Raw genomic sequence first — 14,939 nt, 5'->3', positions numbered from 1 at the left:
TGCATTGGCGGAGCATTCGGTAAAATTCACACCTGTATTGAGCTAAAATCAGATTTTTTGATGTTTTCACACACCACAAAGGCAGGGAAGAGAGAGGGTGAGGTAGTGGACGTAGTTGCACTCAGAGGGGACATAGAATCGGCGTATGTCCTGGTAAATTGTTAGTGAAGTCTACTACATGCAGGTTTAGGATACGTTCAGATGGTATAAGACAGCGGCCGTTCTGTGACAAGGCCTAGTCACAGAACAGCCGCTGTCTGTAACGTTTAACCTAGCCAGTACTGCAGTACCAGCTGGATGAACATCACGTCTTTTGAATTGGAATACGGGCACATTCAGGGTGTGCCTGCACTCCAATTAACCATGGTAGACAATGTAAAGTGCTACCAGAGCCGCACTTTATATTGTCTACATAGTCAATTCAATGAATAGCAGCCGCACAAAACTGACATGTCAGTGTTCTGTGCGGCCGCATGGAATCCCGGCCGGAGCACATACTGTGTGTGAGTCCATAGGAAACAATTTGAATTTGCCTTTTCAATAAATAGCGACCAGTGTTGCAAGCTGCAACAACGGACATTATTTATTGAAAATATACAGCGTGTAAACGAGGCCTTAGATTTCACTGATAGCGTACTGATAAATACCCCCTGTGTGTGAACATGGCCTATAGTGGTATTCTGGTGAATTAATTATTTTTCGTTACATCTTTCATAAAATTATATAGCTATATAACTGCTGCCACCAATAATTGTGTTGGGAACTGCAGGGCTCCACAAGCCCTGTCCTGGAAGTTACATATTATTAGTGCTCCTGCATGCAACACTAGCGATACTGAGCCTCCCTCTTCTGATGTCTGTTCTAAACCATGTAAGCATTGGACTTGGGAAGGCTGGCTGTGTCAGTGGCACTGCTGTGGTACAGTGTAGCAGAGCGAGCAGAGATAACTGTCAATCACCAATTGTTCTGCTACAGACTGCCACAGCAGTAGAGCTAATGACACAGCCAGTGTAATGCTAACATGCATTAGAACAGACATCAGAAGAGGAAGCCTCATTACCGCTACTGTTGAATGCAGGAGCACTAATAATGTGTAACTGTGCCAGGACAGGGCTTGTGCAACACTGCAGTTGCCTCTTACTGCTGCTAGTTCTTTTTTTTTCTAAAGTTAACAAAACTGTATATGGGGCTCTCCTGAAGGTATGGGCATGTAAGATTTCATCTGACCAATCCATTTGTCCTAAGAGAGATAAGCTGTCGCCTTATCAGTCTGAGAGCAGTTTACCCCTCCTCTCTCCATTCAGATCAGAGTTTAGCTGAGCCAAATGTTCGTGTGTAGGGAGGTACCGTCTATCTCATATGTATGGGTACAATAGTTGGCTATTGCCAACATCTATGACCCCCCCTGTTACCAATTATGGGGCTCCAAAACCCTATTATCAGAGTACACACAGTGGCCCTATTGTGATTCATGCTCCGCTATGTGGTGCCCCTGTGATACTTATGGTTACCATTTCACCATTCACAGGTGCAGGGATGAAGAAGTCACCCATTTAGTCCCCCTTATATTACTCTAGGACCCTTTCCCTATACACGTTACCTTTCTAACATAAGACACGGCATCTTCCTCCGTGTACACTTCAGCGCTGACCCCTCCTCTTCTGCGCCGGGCTTTAACCACGGGGTTCGGTGGTGGTGGAGAGATCTCGTCATCATGAGAGTCTGACTGGGAGTTTGACTTCTGCTGAGCCAAAATCTGTTTGCATTCTTCCTGTAATCACAGAATGACAATGCTGTAAATGTACATGTCAATGACATCATACCAATAGCGTCAATATACATCAGTATCAACTAGGATATACTATATACTAAAGAGCAACAAAAACATCCACAGGACCCAAAGTGATCTCAGGTCAGTTCAGCAAAACCACAGCAGGTCTGAGTGTTGCGGTTGTACACGAACATCACAAAGCTTCATAAGCATAAAAAGCTACATAAAGCTACAAGTTCATCACATTAGAGTTTTAGTTTTTGCTGTTGTGCAGCCCTTATTAAAGTTGTGGGAAAAAAACAGCCGAATCGCACAGATCACCGGTGGCATATCTAAGTGATCTATATCTCCAACGAGACAAGCATTTCATCTTTAAGGGGTTGTTCACAAAAAAAAAATCTTTCAAATCAACTGGTGCCAGAAAGTGCTAGAGATTTGTAGCACTGCAGTCTTCCAGTACTTTTCAGATGCTGTATGTCCTGCAGGAAGTGGTGTATTATTTCCAATCTGGAGAGCAGGGGAGGTTTTCTATGGGGATTTGATACTGCTCTGGACATTTCTGTCATGGACAAAGTGGCAGCAGAGAGCACTGTTTTAGGCTATGTTCACACAATGTAAGTTCCATACTAATCATGTCCGTTGTTGCAATGGGCGTGATTGGTACGGAACCTACGTTGTGCTGCAGGATGAGGGAATCCCGGACAGAGTGTATACACAACGTATACACTCTGGCCAGGATCCCTAGCAGCGCCGTAGAGAACTGACATGTTAGTTTTCTGTGGCTGCTATTCATTGAATAGCAGCCGCAGAAAACTCTGTCAGTGCACACTATGAAGCAAGCGGCTCTGGCTGTACGCTCCATAGTGTGCAGTGGGGGAGTTCTGATGCGGGTGCGCATGGATGTTGTTTCGGGGTTTTTTGTTTGTTTTTTGTTTGTTTTTTTAAGGAATTTACAGATCTGAATAACTAAGGGTCCATTTACACAGAAAGATTATCTGACAGATTATCTGCCAACGATTTGAAGCCAAAGCCAGGAATGGATTTGAAAAGAGGAAAAATCTCAGGCTTTGCTTTATGACCTGATCTCTGTTTATTGTCTGGTTTTGGCTTTGGCTTCAAATCTTTGGCAGAATCCGTCAGATAATCTTTGTGTAAATGGACCCTTACAGACACCAGTTGATTGAAAAACAATTAGTTTTCTCCCACGTACCCCTTTAACAGAACCTCTAACACAGATGCCTTAGGCTCTGTTCACATCTGCATCCATGTTTCCATCATTCTGCTTTGTCCTTGGAGCAGAACAATGTAAAAACAACAGTGCCAGATTCTTATGACTTTGATGGGATCTGTAGGGCTTCCATCTTGGCATATTTTTGAGGGCCGATTTAGAACCTCGGAAACCCATATGAACCTGGCCAACAATTTATTGGTCTTTTTTTAATGACTTCTCATCACCCTAGCGTACCCCGAGTCTGGGGGTATTGCACTAACCTGAGGACAGGCATATCGCATTGTCTCTGAACACTAGATAGAGCGTTTATCTGTGCGGCTCGAGTGAGTCAGTCCAGATCCGAGTAATATGATTACACACTCATATTTCCTGGGTAAATGTCAAAGCAATTTCTGCTCATAGATGTAATACAACGTTGAAAGACTTTCTTCAGATTTGCCCACAGTTATTAAAAAATTGATACCCAACGTGACCACGAAAATGAGAGAAAAGGCGAAAAATGAAACCTGGTATGAAATGATATTACAAACCGCAATCAAAGCATATTTCTGAAATACAAAATCCTGCTGCCGGCCCGGCGTGGTCAAGCAGAGAAGCCATGTGTAATCCAGTCTACCTGTGGTTCTCCGCTGGTACTGAAAGGATCACACAGGTAGGACCTACTGAACCTTGTAGCTGAGGACAAGTTGCGGCAGATGCATTGCTTGTGTTTTATCGTGATTTTCACAAATCATGGTAAAACCATGGCACCTTATATTACCTATAAGGTAGTAGAGAGCAGTCACAAAGAGCATCTTTCTCTCCAGAGGACCTGTCCTTGTCCTGTATTAGGGTATGTGCACACTACAGAATATGAGCGGAGACTTCAAGTGAATCCCGCTTGACCTCTGCTTGGCCGTCCCATAGACTCAATGATATTTGTCAGCGAATTCCGCTGTCCGATAAAAGAATTGACATGTCTACGGGATGGGCGGAACTTCAAGCAGAAGCTGCCTGGCGGAATCCACTTGAAGTCTCCACGCTTATTCTGTAATGTGCACATACCCTTCCACTGCTCCCCCCGTTGTCCGCCCAAAGAACTGACATGTCAGCGTTCAGGGCGGACGGCGGAATCCGCCTGAGCATAGAATGGAGTCTATGGGACAGGCGGAGATTCAAGCGGGATCGCAGCAAGCAGCGGAATCCGTGGGAAGTACTCCATGCGGATTCCATAGTGTAAACGCACCCTTACTTATTACCACATTTCCCCATAAATAACATCTGATCACTGGAGGGCACTTGATGATGAGCTTATTATGGAGGGATCCTTCTAACAAATAGTAATTGCTGGTGAGAAACGTTTACCACAAACAGGTGCACTATTTTGCCAATCCAGCAGCCCGCTCTTGCACTGACAGTATGTTGGAATACTTTAGCTTGATACAATATTTTACAGTTAACATCCACATTTACAGTTAAAATCCACAAAAAAAAAGTGAAATTAATTTTCACATAATGTTCTTTGCTGTGTCACAATTTTGAGTTATTTGGTCTTTTTTTTTTTTTCATAAAGATGGCTTTCAAAATTTGACTGGTTGCCCTTGTCTCCACCCTGACGTTACCTAACAAGCTATCTCTAAAGATGTATTCACACTACGTTCACAATTTACACAATCAGGATGGGTTCATACTGAGGAATTCTCGCGGATAATGTCTGCCGAATCCGCACACATGGCCGCGAACCTTTCTGCCGGCTCCATAGACACCATTCTATGGGCCGGCGTATTCCGCTATCTGCAGAAAGAAGTGACATGTCACTTCTTTCAGCGGATAGCGGAATACGCCGGCCCATAGAATGGTGTCTATGGAGCCGGCGGAAAGGTGCGCGGACAGATGATGGAATTCCGCTGAGTTTATCCGCGAGAATTCCGTAGTGTGAACCCACCCTCAGAATAATTTGTCTGGAGGATTTTCCCAGGAAAACCCCAATGCACCTTCAATAACAGTCAGCAGGCTCGTACCAGTACTTCTATACACATGACAGCTCAACATGGCCAATTATTCATATATTTTCAATAGGAATAGGAGAAAAAGGTGCTGTTAGACTGATGTGGTGGTAACTTGTCAGGCAACCCTGAAACCCAATGGGTAGTTGGATAAGTATTCCAAAATCAGTGGGTTCAGCTGACACCTCTAATGTGTATTGGGGCCTTCTCAGGTCCCTTTTGCTCTACAAAGCCAGTATATGTATAAAGTTACCCAATTATTTACCCAGATTGTAAACTCAAACTAATGTTTTTTGCCAGTCTCAGGGCCAAACAGGAAAATCAAGGGAAACTGAAAAAACACATTTTGCTCATAACTGAATATTGTTCCATTGCACAATACTAGAGATGAGCAAACCGGGTTCAGCTTCCAGTCGATCCGAACCCGAACGATCGGCATTTGATTAGCCGGGGCTGCTGAACTTGGATAAAGCTCTAAGGTTGTCTGGAAAACATGGATACAGCCAATGACTATATCCATGTTTTCCACATAGCCTTAGGGCTTTATCCAAGTTCAGCAGCCACCACTAATCCAATGCCGAAAGTTCGGGTTCGGATCGATTCGAACCCGATTCGCTCATCTCTGGACCTATCACAGGGTTTTAGATGGTTACACTAAGTGCATGGTTGTATAGGGCTTCTCAGTCTGACCTCAAGCATACCTTGCTGTTACAGATTGAGTCCTCCAGTACTGAGATAGCTGTCTTTTTATTAATATGAAAATAAGCTACAAAAGCCCAGCTATGTACATCCTAAAACTTCCCGGAAACACCCCTGTGCTTACTTGTGCTGGAATTTACAAAGATGGGCTTTTGCATCCAGGAGGAACACCTCCCGAGCTTTTAGTGCTAATTTGTATAATAATAAAAAAGACTGCTATCTCAGCACTGGAGGGTTCATTCTGTAAAAGCAAAGAATGCATGAAATGAGACTGAGAAGGCCTATATAACCATGCACCTAGTTTAACCATCTAAAAATGTTTGAAAGGTCAGCTTTAGGTCACATAAACAGACATTGCATAGTCATGCAGTATGTTAGTGCACAGGTACTTCAGCTCTAAAGTATGCAGAAGTGACCTGCACCTTGATGTTCTCACAGAACGATTAGTATGAAAAGACTGAGGTAGGGCCAAGCTGGATCAGAACACTGTCCATAATGCATGATGGATGCAGTGTATGCAATGCCATGCAAAAAGAGATGAAATACAGATTGTGATTACATGAACCCTGGCAGAAAACCACATTTAAAAAATATAAACTCATTACAAAATGACTTACTTTTACTTGTACAGTGCAATGGAAGGGGGTGTCAGGAATTGGACATCCTAAATGGGTATTCTGGTTTAGGCAAATAACACTATCATTTATAAGATGAATAGTTCCAACATACCTCATATATCAACTCCCTTTATAAATAGCAAACTTTATTGTTTGCTTGAGATGAAAAAAAAATCTGTCCTGGTCATAAGATGATCACACATGTGTATGACTTGTTACAGGACACAGCTGTGTAATATTAGGCTTTGTTCACACATTGTGTTTTGGCGATCATCATATGGCCAGGACAGATTCTACTCACTGGAAGCAAACATAGATGCTTCCTGCTGGATGGCGGCAAGCAGAGATCTTAAAGGCAACATATATAGAACTGATATAGAAGGTATATTAGAGAACCATGACACAATAAATAAGGTTTAAGATATTCCAGCAAAACAAGTCACACATATCCAAATAACTTAAAATTCATAAAAGAACAACTATACAACATATATAAAGTGTTTGTGATACTCTTTCGGGAACTTCTCAGTAGTTCTGCCTTTCGGTATATACCCACCACACCCCCTCTAACTCAACAAACATTATAAACATTATCCCCCTCCCCCCCAGCTAATAAACACATTACAGACAAGCGAAAAATCCATAATAGGATGAAGACAATGAGGTTACCATGTGATTCAGCGACTTCTCGAGTCCAAGCACCCTAAATCAACAGCAGAGGCATTATTAACAGTGTCGTGCCCGGGTACAGCTTCCACCCATGGATGGTCTGGCCATGCGGGTAACATCCAGGGCTGGTATCTTCACAAGACATCCTGGTGTCCCATAAGCCCCGCAGCAATAGTCGACTTATAGAGAAAATTGTGGTTGTGTACGAGGAGCTCTCCAGACATCGGTTATCAGGCGTTCTGGTGTGTAGACCCTATTGCGGAATATTTCTACAGTAAACAGCTCACTATTCTTACGTTACCATGACAACCTGCTAGTTCTGAGTCGCACTCTCTCTATTGCTCGGATCATTCTAAATAGCTCCAAATCCTGTCCACTTACACCTGGGGTGCGCGCCGGAGGGGGGAGCAGACATGCCAAACCATTTACTGAGGACAATGAGCACACAGCATGTTTCTGCTTCTGGAAAAAAGACAAAAAAATGACAGGACTGGTGAGGGGTGAAACTATCTAATGTTGTCTTATAAATCTGATCATTTATCAATAATCTCGCGGATTCCTGGCTGCAGGAGGGTGTCATCTATCAGGCTGGGCTCTATACAGGGCTCCCAATACAGCCAACATGCCATCCCCTACACTACAGCGCAGGGGCACATCGGCCGGAATGTAAAGGAGACACAAAGTTGTAGAACTCTAGATGGAAGGAAGAAGAAGAAGAAGAAGAAAAAGGAAGGGATAGTTGAATGAAAGAAAGCAAGGGTGGGTGGAACAGGGGGAAACAAAGTCGAGTGGCTCTGTGGGAGAGAGAAGAAGTGTCCTATTCCATGGAGGGGTTAGAGAAGACAATAAGTTGGCAGGGCGTTGTGGCCGTTCATTTCCCCTAGGTGAAATCATAGGGGCCCTACTGTGGTGGCTTCATGGGTGGTGGTTAGCAGCCCCTGTTTTTTAAAGGAACAATTATTAAACAGAAAGATTGCATGGGCCCCTTTTTAATGTTTATAGCCAGATCCCTGACAGTAATGCACTTTGTAATGCCCTGGTGGCAGCTCTGGATCTATATGGATGGTCCATTCACTCAGATATTCATGTATCCTGATGTTCCAGGACGACGATTCTATGTTGAAACCAAATTCTATGAAAAACTGGTAATTGGTTATGAAGCCCCAAAATGTCACCGAAAATGAGAAAAAATAAGCAGATACCTAAGATGGATAAAGCAAGTCCTTACATACATCAGTCAGAAAGAGGTACTGGAGACTGTAAATTACTTTCTATGTAGAAGACAGGAGCGTTTTCAGGGTCTTGTACAGATCACGCAGGGTCCCAGAAAAATACTGTGAAGCCGCCCTCACCTGATGCCTAAAGGAGCAGCTCATCCTGGTCCAGGTAAAAAGCAGAGGACATGTAGTATCACACTATAATGTAGAGAGGAGATACTAGACACAGCAGTACAGGACATGTAGTATCACACTATACTGTAGAGAGGAGATACTAGACACAGCAGTACAGGACATGTAGTATCACACTATACTGTAGAGAGGAGATACTAGACACAGCAGTACAGGACATGTAGTATCACACTGTACTGTAGGAGGGAGATACTAGACACACACAGCAGTACAGGACATGTAGTATCACACTATACTGTAGAGAGGAGATACTAGACACAGCAGTACAGGACATGTAGTATCACACTATACTGTAGAGAGGAGATACTAGACACAGTAGTACAGGACATGTAGTATCACACTGTACTGTTGAGAGGAGATATCAGACACACACAGCAGTACAGGACATGTAGTATCACACTGTACTGTTGAGAGGAGATACTAGACAGCCAATCAGTGTAGGTACTTCATTAATACTGGGGTTTACCGGTACAATGGCCACTTTTATTGGTCAATCGTCTAGTTATTCACATGTAGCACACATCCTGTGTTGAGTCTGGTCTCAAGTAAGGGGGCAGTCAAATGTTCCATAAATACGGACGATGTGCAACAGAACAGTAATATAGAACTGTCAGTAAAGTAGCACAAATATTTAAATGTTTCAGAGCTCCCGGCATTATAATGAATGATGATGCCTAGAACCCTGAATTCTGTTCTGAAGCACATTGTCCTTATTTATGGACCATGCATGGAATATGTGAATGCCACATTGCAATGGTCCAGAAAGGACCACTGGGTTGACTGTGATCATCAGTTGATCGGTGGGGTGCAGACACACGGCTACCCTGACGATTAACTGTTTGGTGCCTGCACTAGAGTGGGAATGGAGCCAGAAGTAATTGGCTCCATTCTATTTGTACTGCAACCTCAACTCCTATTGAAGTGACTAGGAACTGAGGCTGCAGTATTTCGTATTCCGCAGCACTAGGCAAATGATAAAATAAAAGCTGAATTCTTTTGTATTATTATGTTTTTTATTGTTGTTCTTTCATTAGATCTTTATTATGTCTATGGGCCAAACATATATCAGTCTCCCTCAGTTCTGGCGTGATCATTTTGTATAAGATTTATCTTCATACTTGAACATGCACTAGAAGACCACTAGGGGGGAACCGAGTGCATCCATAAAGTAATCTACAAAAACTTCTCCTGCAGTTACCATAGCATAATAAACAAGTATAAGAGCCTTTCTACAGGAGGAACAATTACACATCCGTACTTGTGGGAATAGGAAATTTGTCCACATGCACATTTGGGCAGCCCATACACAGATTAAATTGTCATTTTTATTTGCACACATACATACATATCGATTTACTTCTATGCTTATCGTTATCCTCCGCACAAAATCTTAGGCACAAATTTATAAGAGAAAACCCATAGGACAATGTCCACAGTAAACCTACAGCCTTTTATTATAATACATATAGCCATATCACAATAAAGACCTAAATCAAGACCAGGGTAAAATGTGAGCACCAAAACCTATATAGTTTCCTAGCCATATATAAGCCCAACTGGTCTCTGTCCCCAACATGGGTTTAACATTAGGCTTCCTCAGGGGGACTCAGGAGTTTCTTTTCATATATTTACTTGTACCTTTTCTGGTACTCTTTTTATTGTTATATTCTTGTATATTACTGTATATTGATTTTGTGGGAAATTGGGTCTATTGTGTATTGAGTGTAATACTGTATATTATTTTAGGCTCCCGTTTATAGTATTAGGGACATAAAATTAGAGAAGTAATTCTAATGTGGTTAACCCTGTATTTTCCAGTGGGACTATTGTGTATGATTATCATTTAGCAGGAAGCAGAGTGGCCTTGTCATGTTAAAGAAGAATGGGTTGGGAAGGTCTAATCTAATAGTATAGGCATAAAGCACTACATATATGTGTGCGACTGGCACCTTATAAAGGCCATATCCATGTGCATGTAGACTACAACACACCCACATCCCTCATGGATGACAGGCCTGTGAGTGGGTGATCACTGGGATTTGGCACCTGAGCGGACTCCCACATATAACATTGTTTTTTATCCTCACTATTTAACCTGCCCTTGTATCAGTAACTATGGCTTTTATTGATAATATACTGTTAATATCACCACAGTCTTATTCCTATCCCATAGATGCCTAACAGGTGCACATTGCTCTCATATGGAGAGAGAGCTGATGAAACCAATGCGATAGACCCCACTATCCTGATAAGAGAGGCGCACAGAGGTGGGATATGCACCTAAGGCATTTATGTCACACGTTGTGGATCCTCCACTAGTACTTAAAGGAGTTGTCATTCCACCAAGAAGACCCATCACTTATCTGTACAATATATAATGAGTGTCTTACTGGTGGGTTTCTGACTGTTGGGACCCCCACCCATGTCCCCTGTATAAATAGAGTTGGTATCAGGCATGCGCACTGTTGCACCACTCATCTTACAAGACCCTATTCTCATGACTGGTGGGGATCCTTCAACTGCAGACAGGTGATGAGTGTTGCCCCTTTAAAAGGAATCTTTAACTATCGGAGTCGTCCCATGTAGCTTGTCCACATCCCACCATCTTTGACTAATAGATCTGTCGCTGTTGGAGAATAAAGAAAGATTTATTAATAAAGTCTGACAATGTAGAGAGAAGCAGGGTCCGCCCCAATGACTCCTGGTTCAGGCAGCCTGAAAGGGATGACAGGGTTTTAGGGTGCGTTCACACTTCCAGGATCCGCAGCAGATTGGATGGCGCAGATTTGAAGTTGGAGATTCAAAGCAAATCAAATCTGCTGCGGATCCTGTACGTGTGAACGCACCCTTTAGGTGGGAAAACGATAAGAATTCATGAAGAATCAGGTAACTTCCTTTTTACATATAATCATTTATAACATCTTAAAAGAAATTGTTATTTGCCATGATGTCTCCGGGGCATTACTGGTGCCGCCCAGTATTCCAGCCCTGAGTCTATTGACATTTGAAATAGACGTCTTGCCCAAAACCAGACTGTCCTGCTGCAATAACATGAGTTATATTTGAATCTGGGATAAAATTGGATGGTTGCGACAAACGCCCTATTCACTGAGTCACCCGCCCTCCTTTCATCGCAAGTCCTACCCATGTTGGTGCGATGCCCAGGAGTCCCCAGTTCACTCAGCAGTTATACTGAAGTATATACTGTGGGCGGAATCCTATACTGAATCATCTTCTGCATTTAGATTTAATTTTAATTAAGCTAATTTAGAAATAGAAGACGGCGGAAGATAAAATCCTGGGAAGAATCTTTTTTTTGTGTGTGTGTCGTGTAATGTTTTGGCAATTACTTCATCTCATCTAAGGGGACAACAAGTCATTTCTGAACAAACAAACAGCAAACTTTCTGATTAAAAATCTCAATGATAAAAATGTGATTTAAAAAAGTCAATTATTACTAATTAAGAAAAGTTATTACATTTCAGACATTATTGCTCTGTTCAAATTACATTTTGTTAGGAGTGGGGGCGCTATTGCATTAAAACCTATGAAGAATATGCGTCGTTGGCAGTGGTGGAAGGTGGTAGTACAGGTGACAGCACTGCTGACTGATAGCTATTGTTTTTTGGTAGTGTAAGGTACAGACACATTACTGGGGGAAAAGTTTCATGTTTCATCCCATAAATAGAATAAATAAAGCAAATTATTGCATTTTAATATCCTGTACCTATATTATAGACGCAGATAAAGTTGGTCCTCTCCCTTTAAGGAATCCCTGTTCACTTCCTCTTTCAGACTATATCACTGAGCTATTGTGACTGATGCTCCAGAGATACAATATGGGAATGTACAAGTTACTGTTCACACACAAAAAAAGAGGAAGAACATGGACAGGAAAGTACATACTTATTGCTACTTATCTATGACAATTGTTTAGAGTGTTAAGATTTACAGATCACATCCATTCCCATAATAATAATATTATTAATAATAATTATTTGTATAGATTCTGCAGAACATTCCCGTTTTATTACTACAGGCATAGAAGACTAGCCTGCCAGCATAATATGGGAACTATATGCAGCTACAGAAAGAACACTTACTTTACTTCATAATTTCTCGAATTAAACAATCAACTACTCAGAAAATCCAGAAGATAAATTTCTATTGAAACGGAATTGAAATGTTTCCCCTACATGCGCTGAGTGCAGTACACACTATTGACCTGTAGATGGAGTCATGTGCTTTATCAACTATATGTAGTTCTCTCCTTAGGATGAATTTATACGGTGGCGCATTTGCTGCGGATTTCACACATGGATTTGTGAAGGTAAAACCCTCTTTCCATGCGTTTAATTTTGATGTACAGAAAAACATGGTCAGCCACTATTCTGTGTACATAAAAAAACAACAACATATATGTTGCAATCTATTTTATTTTTAAATGTAAGTCAATTGAAAATAGATTATGGTCCATAGCGTAGAGCCATTTTTACATCTATTAAAATATATACTTTTAACCTTTTTAATGTCTAGGTTAAACTGGATGCAAGTGAATTTTTTTCCCTACCATGTCAGAGATGGCACAGAGATCCCAGTGGTGCGATCCATATTTCAATATGATGCCCAGTTCCCATGCTTGGCGTCAGTTTCTTCATGGGCACCAGCCTGCTCTATGCACTGGAGGCAGGCCGGGCACCCCCAGTGTAATGATATCCCTGCCCCTCAGTGATGTGCCTCCTTTAGAATCAAGCCTGGTCAAGTCACCAAGGGGAGGGGATATCATTACACTGGGGGTGCCAGGTGTTTTGGAAAATGGACAACGCTACCGGGATCTCCGGGTAATAAAAAAATAATTCACTTGCTGAAATGGTACATTCGCTTTAAAAAGAAAAAAAATTGTAGTGTCAACCCAGCCGAAGAGATTTTACAAATCTTTTTTTTTTTTTTTACATTGAAATTGACCTGAGGTACAGAATCTAAACACATGCCGATTTCTATGCCATCCTAAACAAATCTAGAATGTAATAAATGTATGATTCCTGCAGTCGGATCTCTGGGGATCTTCAGAGCAGACGTCCTATGGTGCGTTTTGTGAAAAAGCAGTAGTTTGCTGGCTTGACCACTGCACCATTTACTGCTATGGAGCTAACAGAGATAGTGAATGGAGCAGAGGCAATGCAAGTACACTGCCACTCCATTCATAAGGGGTTTACGAGGACCTCAGCAACTGTCCAGAACCCTATGGGGCATCCGGAATTCTGGGCAGCTCTGGATAAAATTGTCCCAAATCCGGATGCACTGCTTGGCAGCCCAGGCCAGTGCCAGCACCCAGGCAAGTACTGCAAGGTGCTTAAACTGGTCCTTTAAGTGTACGCACTCCTAATCAGGAGCACATACAGTTAAATGTAGGGCTGTCGTTGACAATCACTGTCAATCACTCTTTTGGCCGGAGGAAGCATTATGTCTGTGGGCACAAGAGGTTGCTCTCCACCCCCACCCCCACCCCCCAGCATAGCGACACATAACGTGACGTCACTCGTGCATTTGCAAAGCCAGAAGACAGAGGGAAGCATCGCTGCAGCCTGCGTCTTGAGAAAGTGCCAAAGGGCATAAAATGTTCATAGGCAGAGAGATGGTGTACTCTCTCATCCCATGTTACTGAATAAATAATATTTGTATGAATAAGGTGAGTACCACTTTCTAATCTATGCATGACCTCCATAAATCGGGGTAGTAGGGCAGATTTCCCAACCGGGGTGCCGCGGCACACTGGTGTGCCGGGAGAACCCGCCAGGGGTGCCGCGGGATCCCGGTGGGAAATAAGCGCTCTCTTTCACATCCCGAGAAGCTGCGGCCGCGCAGCTTCTCGGGATGCACGGATCACTTTCATGTTCGGGCGGAACATTAAAGTAAGCAGAATATAGGAGCAGGAAGTGTCGGCATCCTGCTCCTATATTCACTCCCATAGGCCGCCGGCACTTCATGCCAGCAGCCTATGGGAGGCCGGGACGTGACCTCTCCGGCAGGCGTGATGATGTGACGTCATCACGCCTGCCGGACGTCCCGACCCCGTGGCTCGCAAGATGGAGCCCGAAGAGGAGGAGGAGCTGCTGCCTGCAGCCACAGCGCGGATTAGGTGAGTAGGATGTTTTTTTTTTTTTAAGGGGCAGAGCAGGGAGCATTATTAGTTCATGGGGGGCACCTCTGGGGGAATTATTAGTATATGGGGGCACCACTGGGGGCATTATTAGTATATGGGGGCATCTCTGGGGGCATTATTAATATATGGGGGCACAGCAGGGGGCATTATTAGTATATGGGGGCACCTCTGGGGGCATTATTAGTTCATGGGGGGCACCTCGGGGGCATTATTAATATATGGGGGGCACCTCTGGGGGCATTATTAGTATATGGGGGCACCTCTGGGGGCATTATTAGTATATGGGGGCACCTCTGGGGACATTATTAGTATATGGGGGCACCTCTGGGGGCATTATTAATTCATGGGGGCACCTCTGGGGGCATTATTAGTATATGGGGGCACCTCTGGGGGCA

At 43.1% G+C, this 14,939-nt stretch overlaps 1 protein-coding gene across 2 annotated transcripts in view; it reads right to left on the bottom strand.

Annotated features, from left to right (window-relative positions):
- Nucleotides 1–14,939, bottom strand: part of PRKAR1B (protein kinase cAMP-dependent type I regulatory subunit beta) — a 145,210-nt gene that overhangs the window by 112,876 nt on the left and 17,395 nt on the right. For both annotated transcript variants that reach the window (XM_069983843.1, XM_069983844.1), the window contains exon 3: nucleotides 1,601–1,771. In XM_069983843.1, the coding sequence (XP_069839944.1) occupies nucleotides 1,601–1,771 (171 nt within the window). The remainder of the gene's footprint in view (nucleotides 1–1,600; nucleotides 1,772–14,939) is intronic.

The sequence above is a fragment of the Dendropsophus ebraccatus genome, chromosome 9 (assembly GCF_027789765.1).
Source record: "Dendropsophus ebraccatus isolate aDenEbr1 chromosome 9, aDenEbr1.pat, whole genome shotgun sequence".
Taxonomy (NCBI): domain Eukaryota; kingdom Metazoa; phylum Chordata; class Amphibia; order Anura; family Hylidae; genus Dendropsophus; species Dendropsophus ebraccatus.
This window is presented reverse-complemented; position numbering and strand designations above follow the sequence as displayed.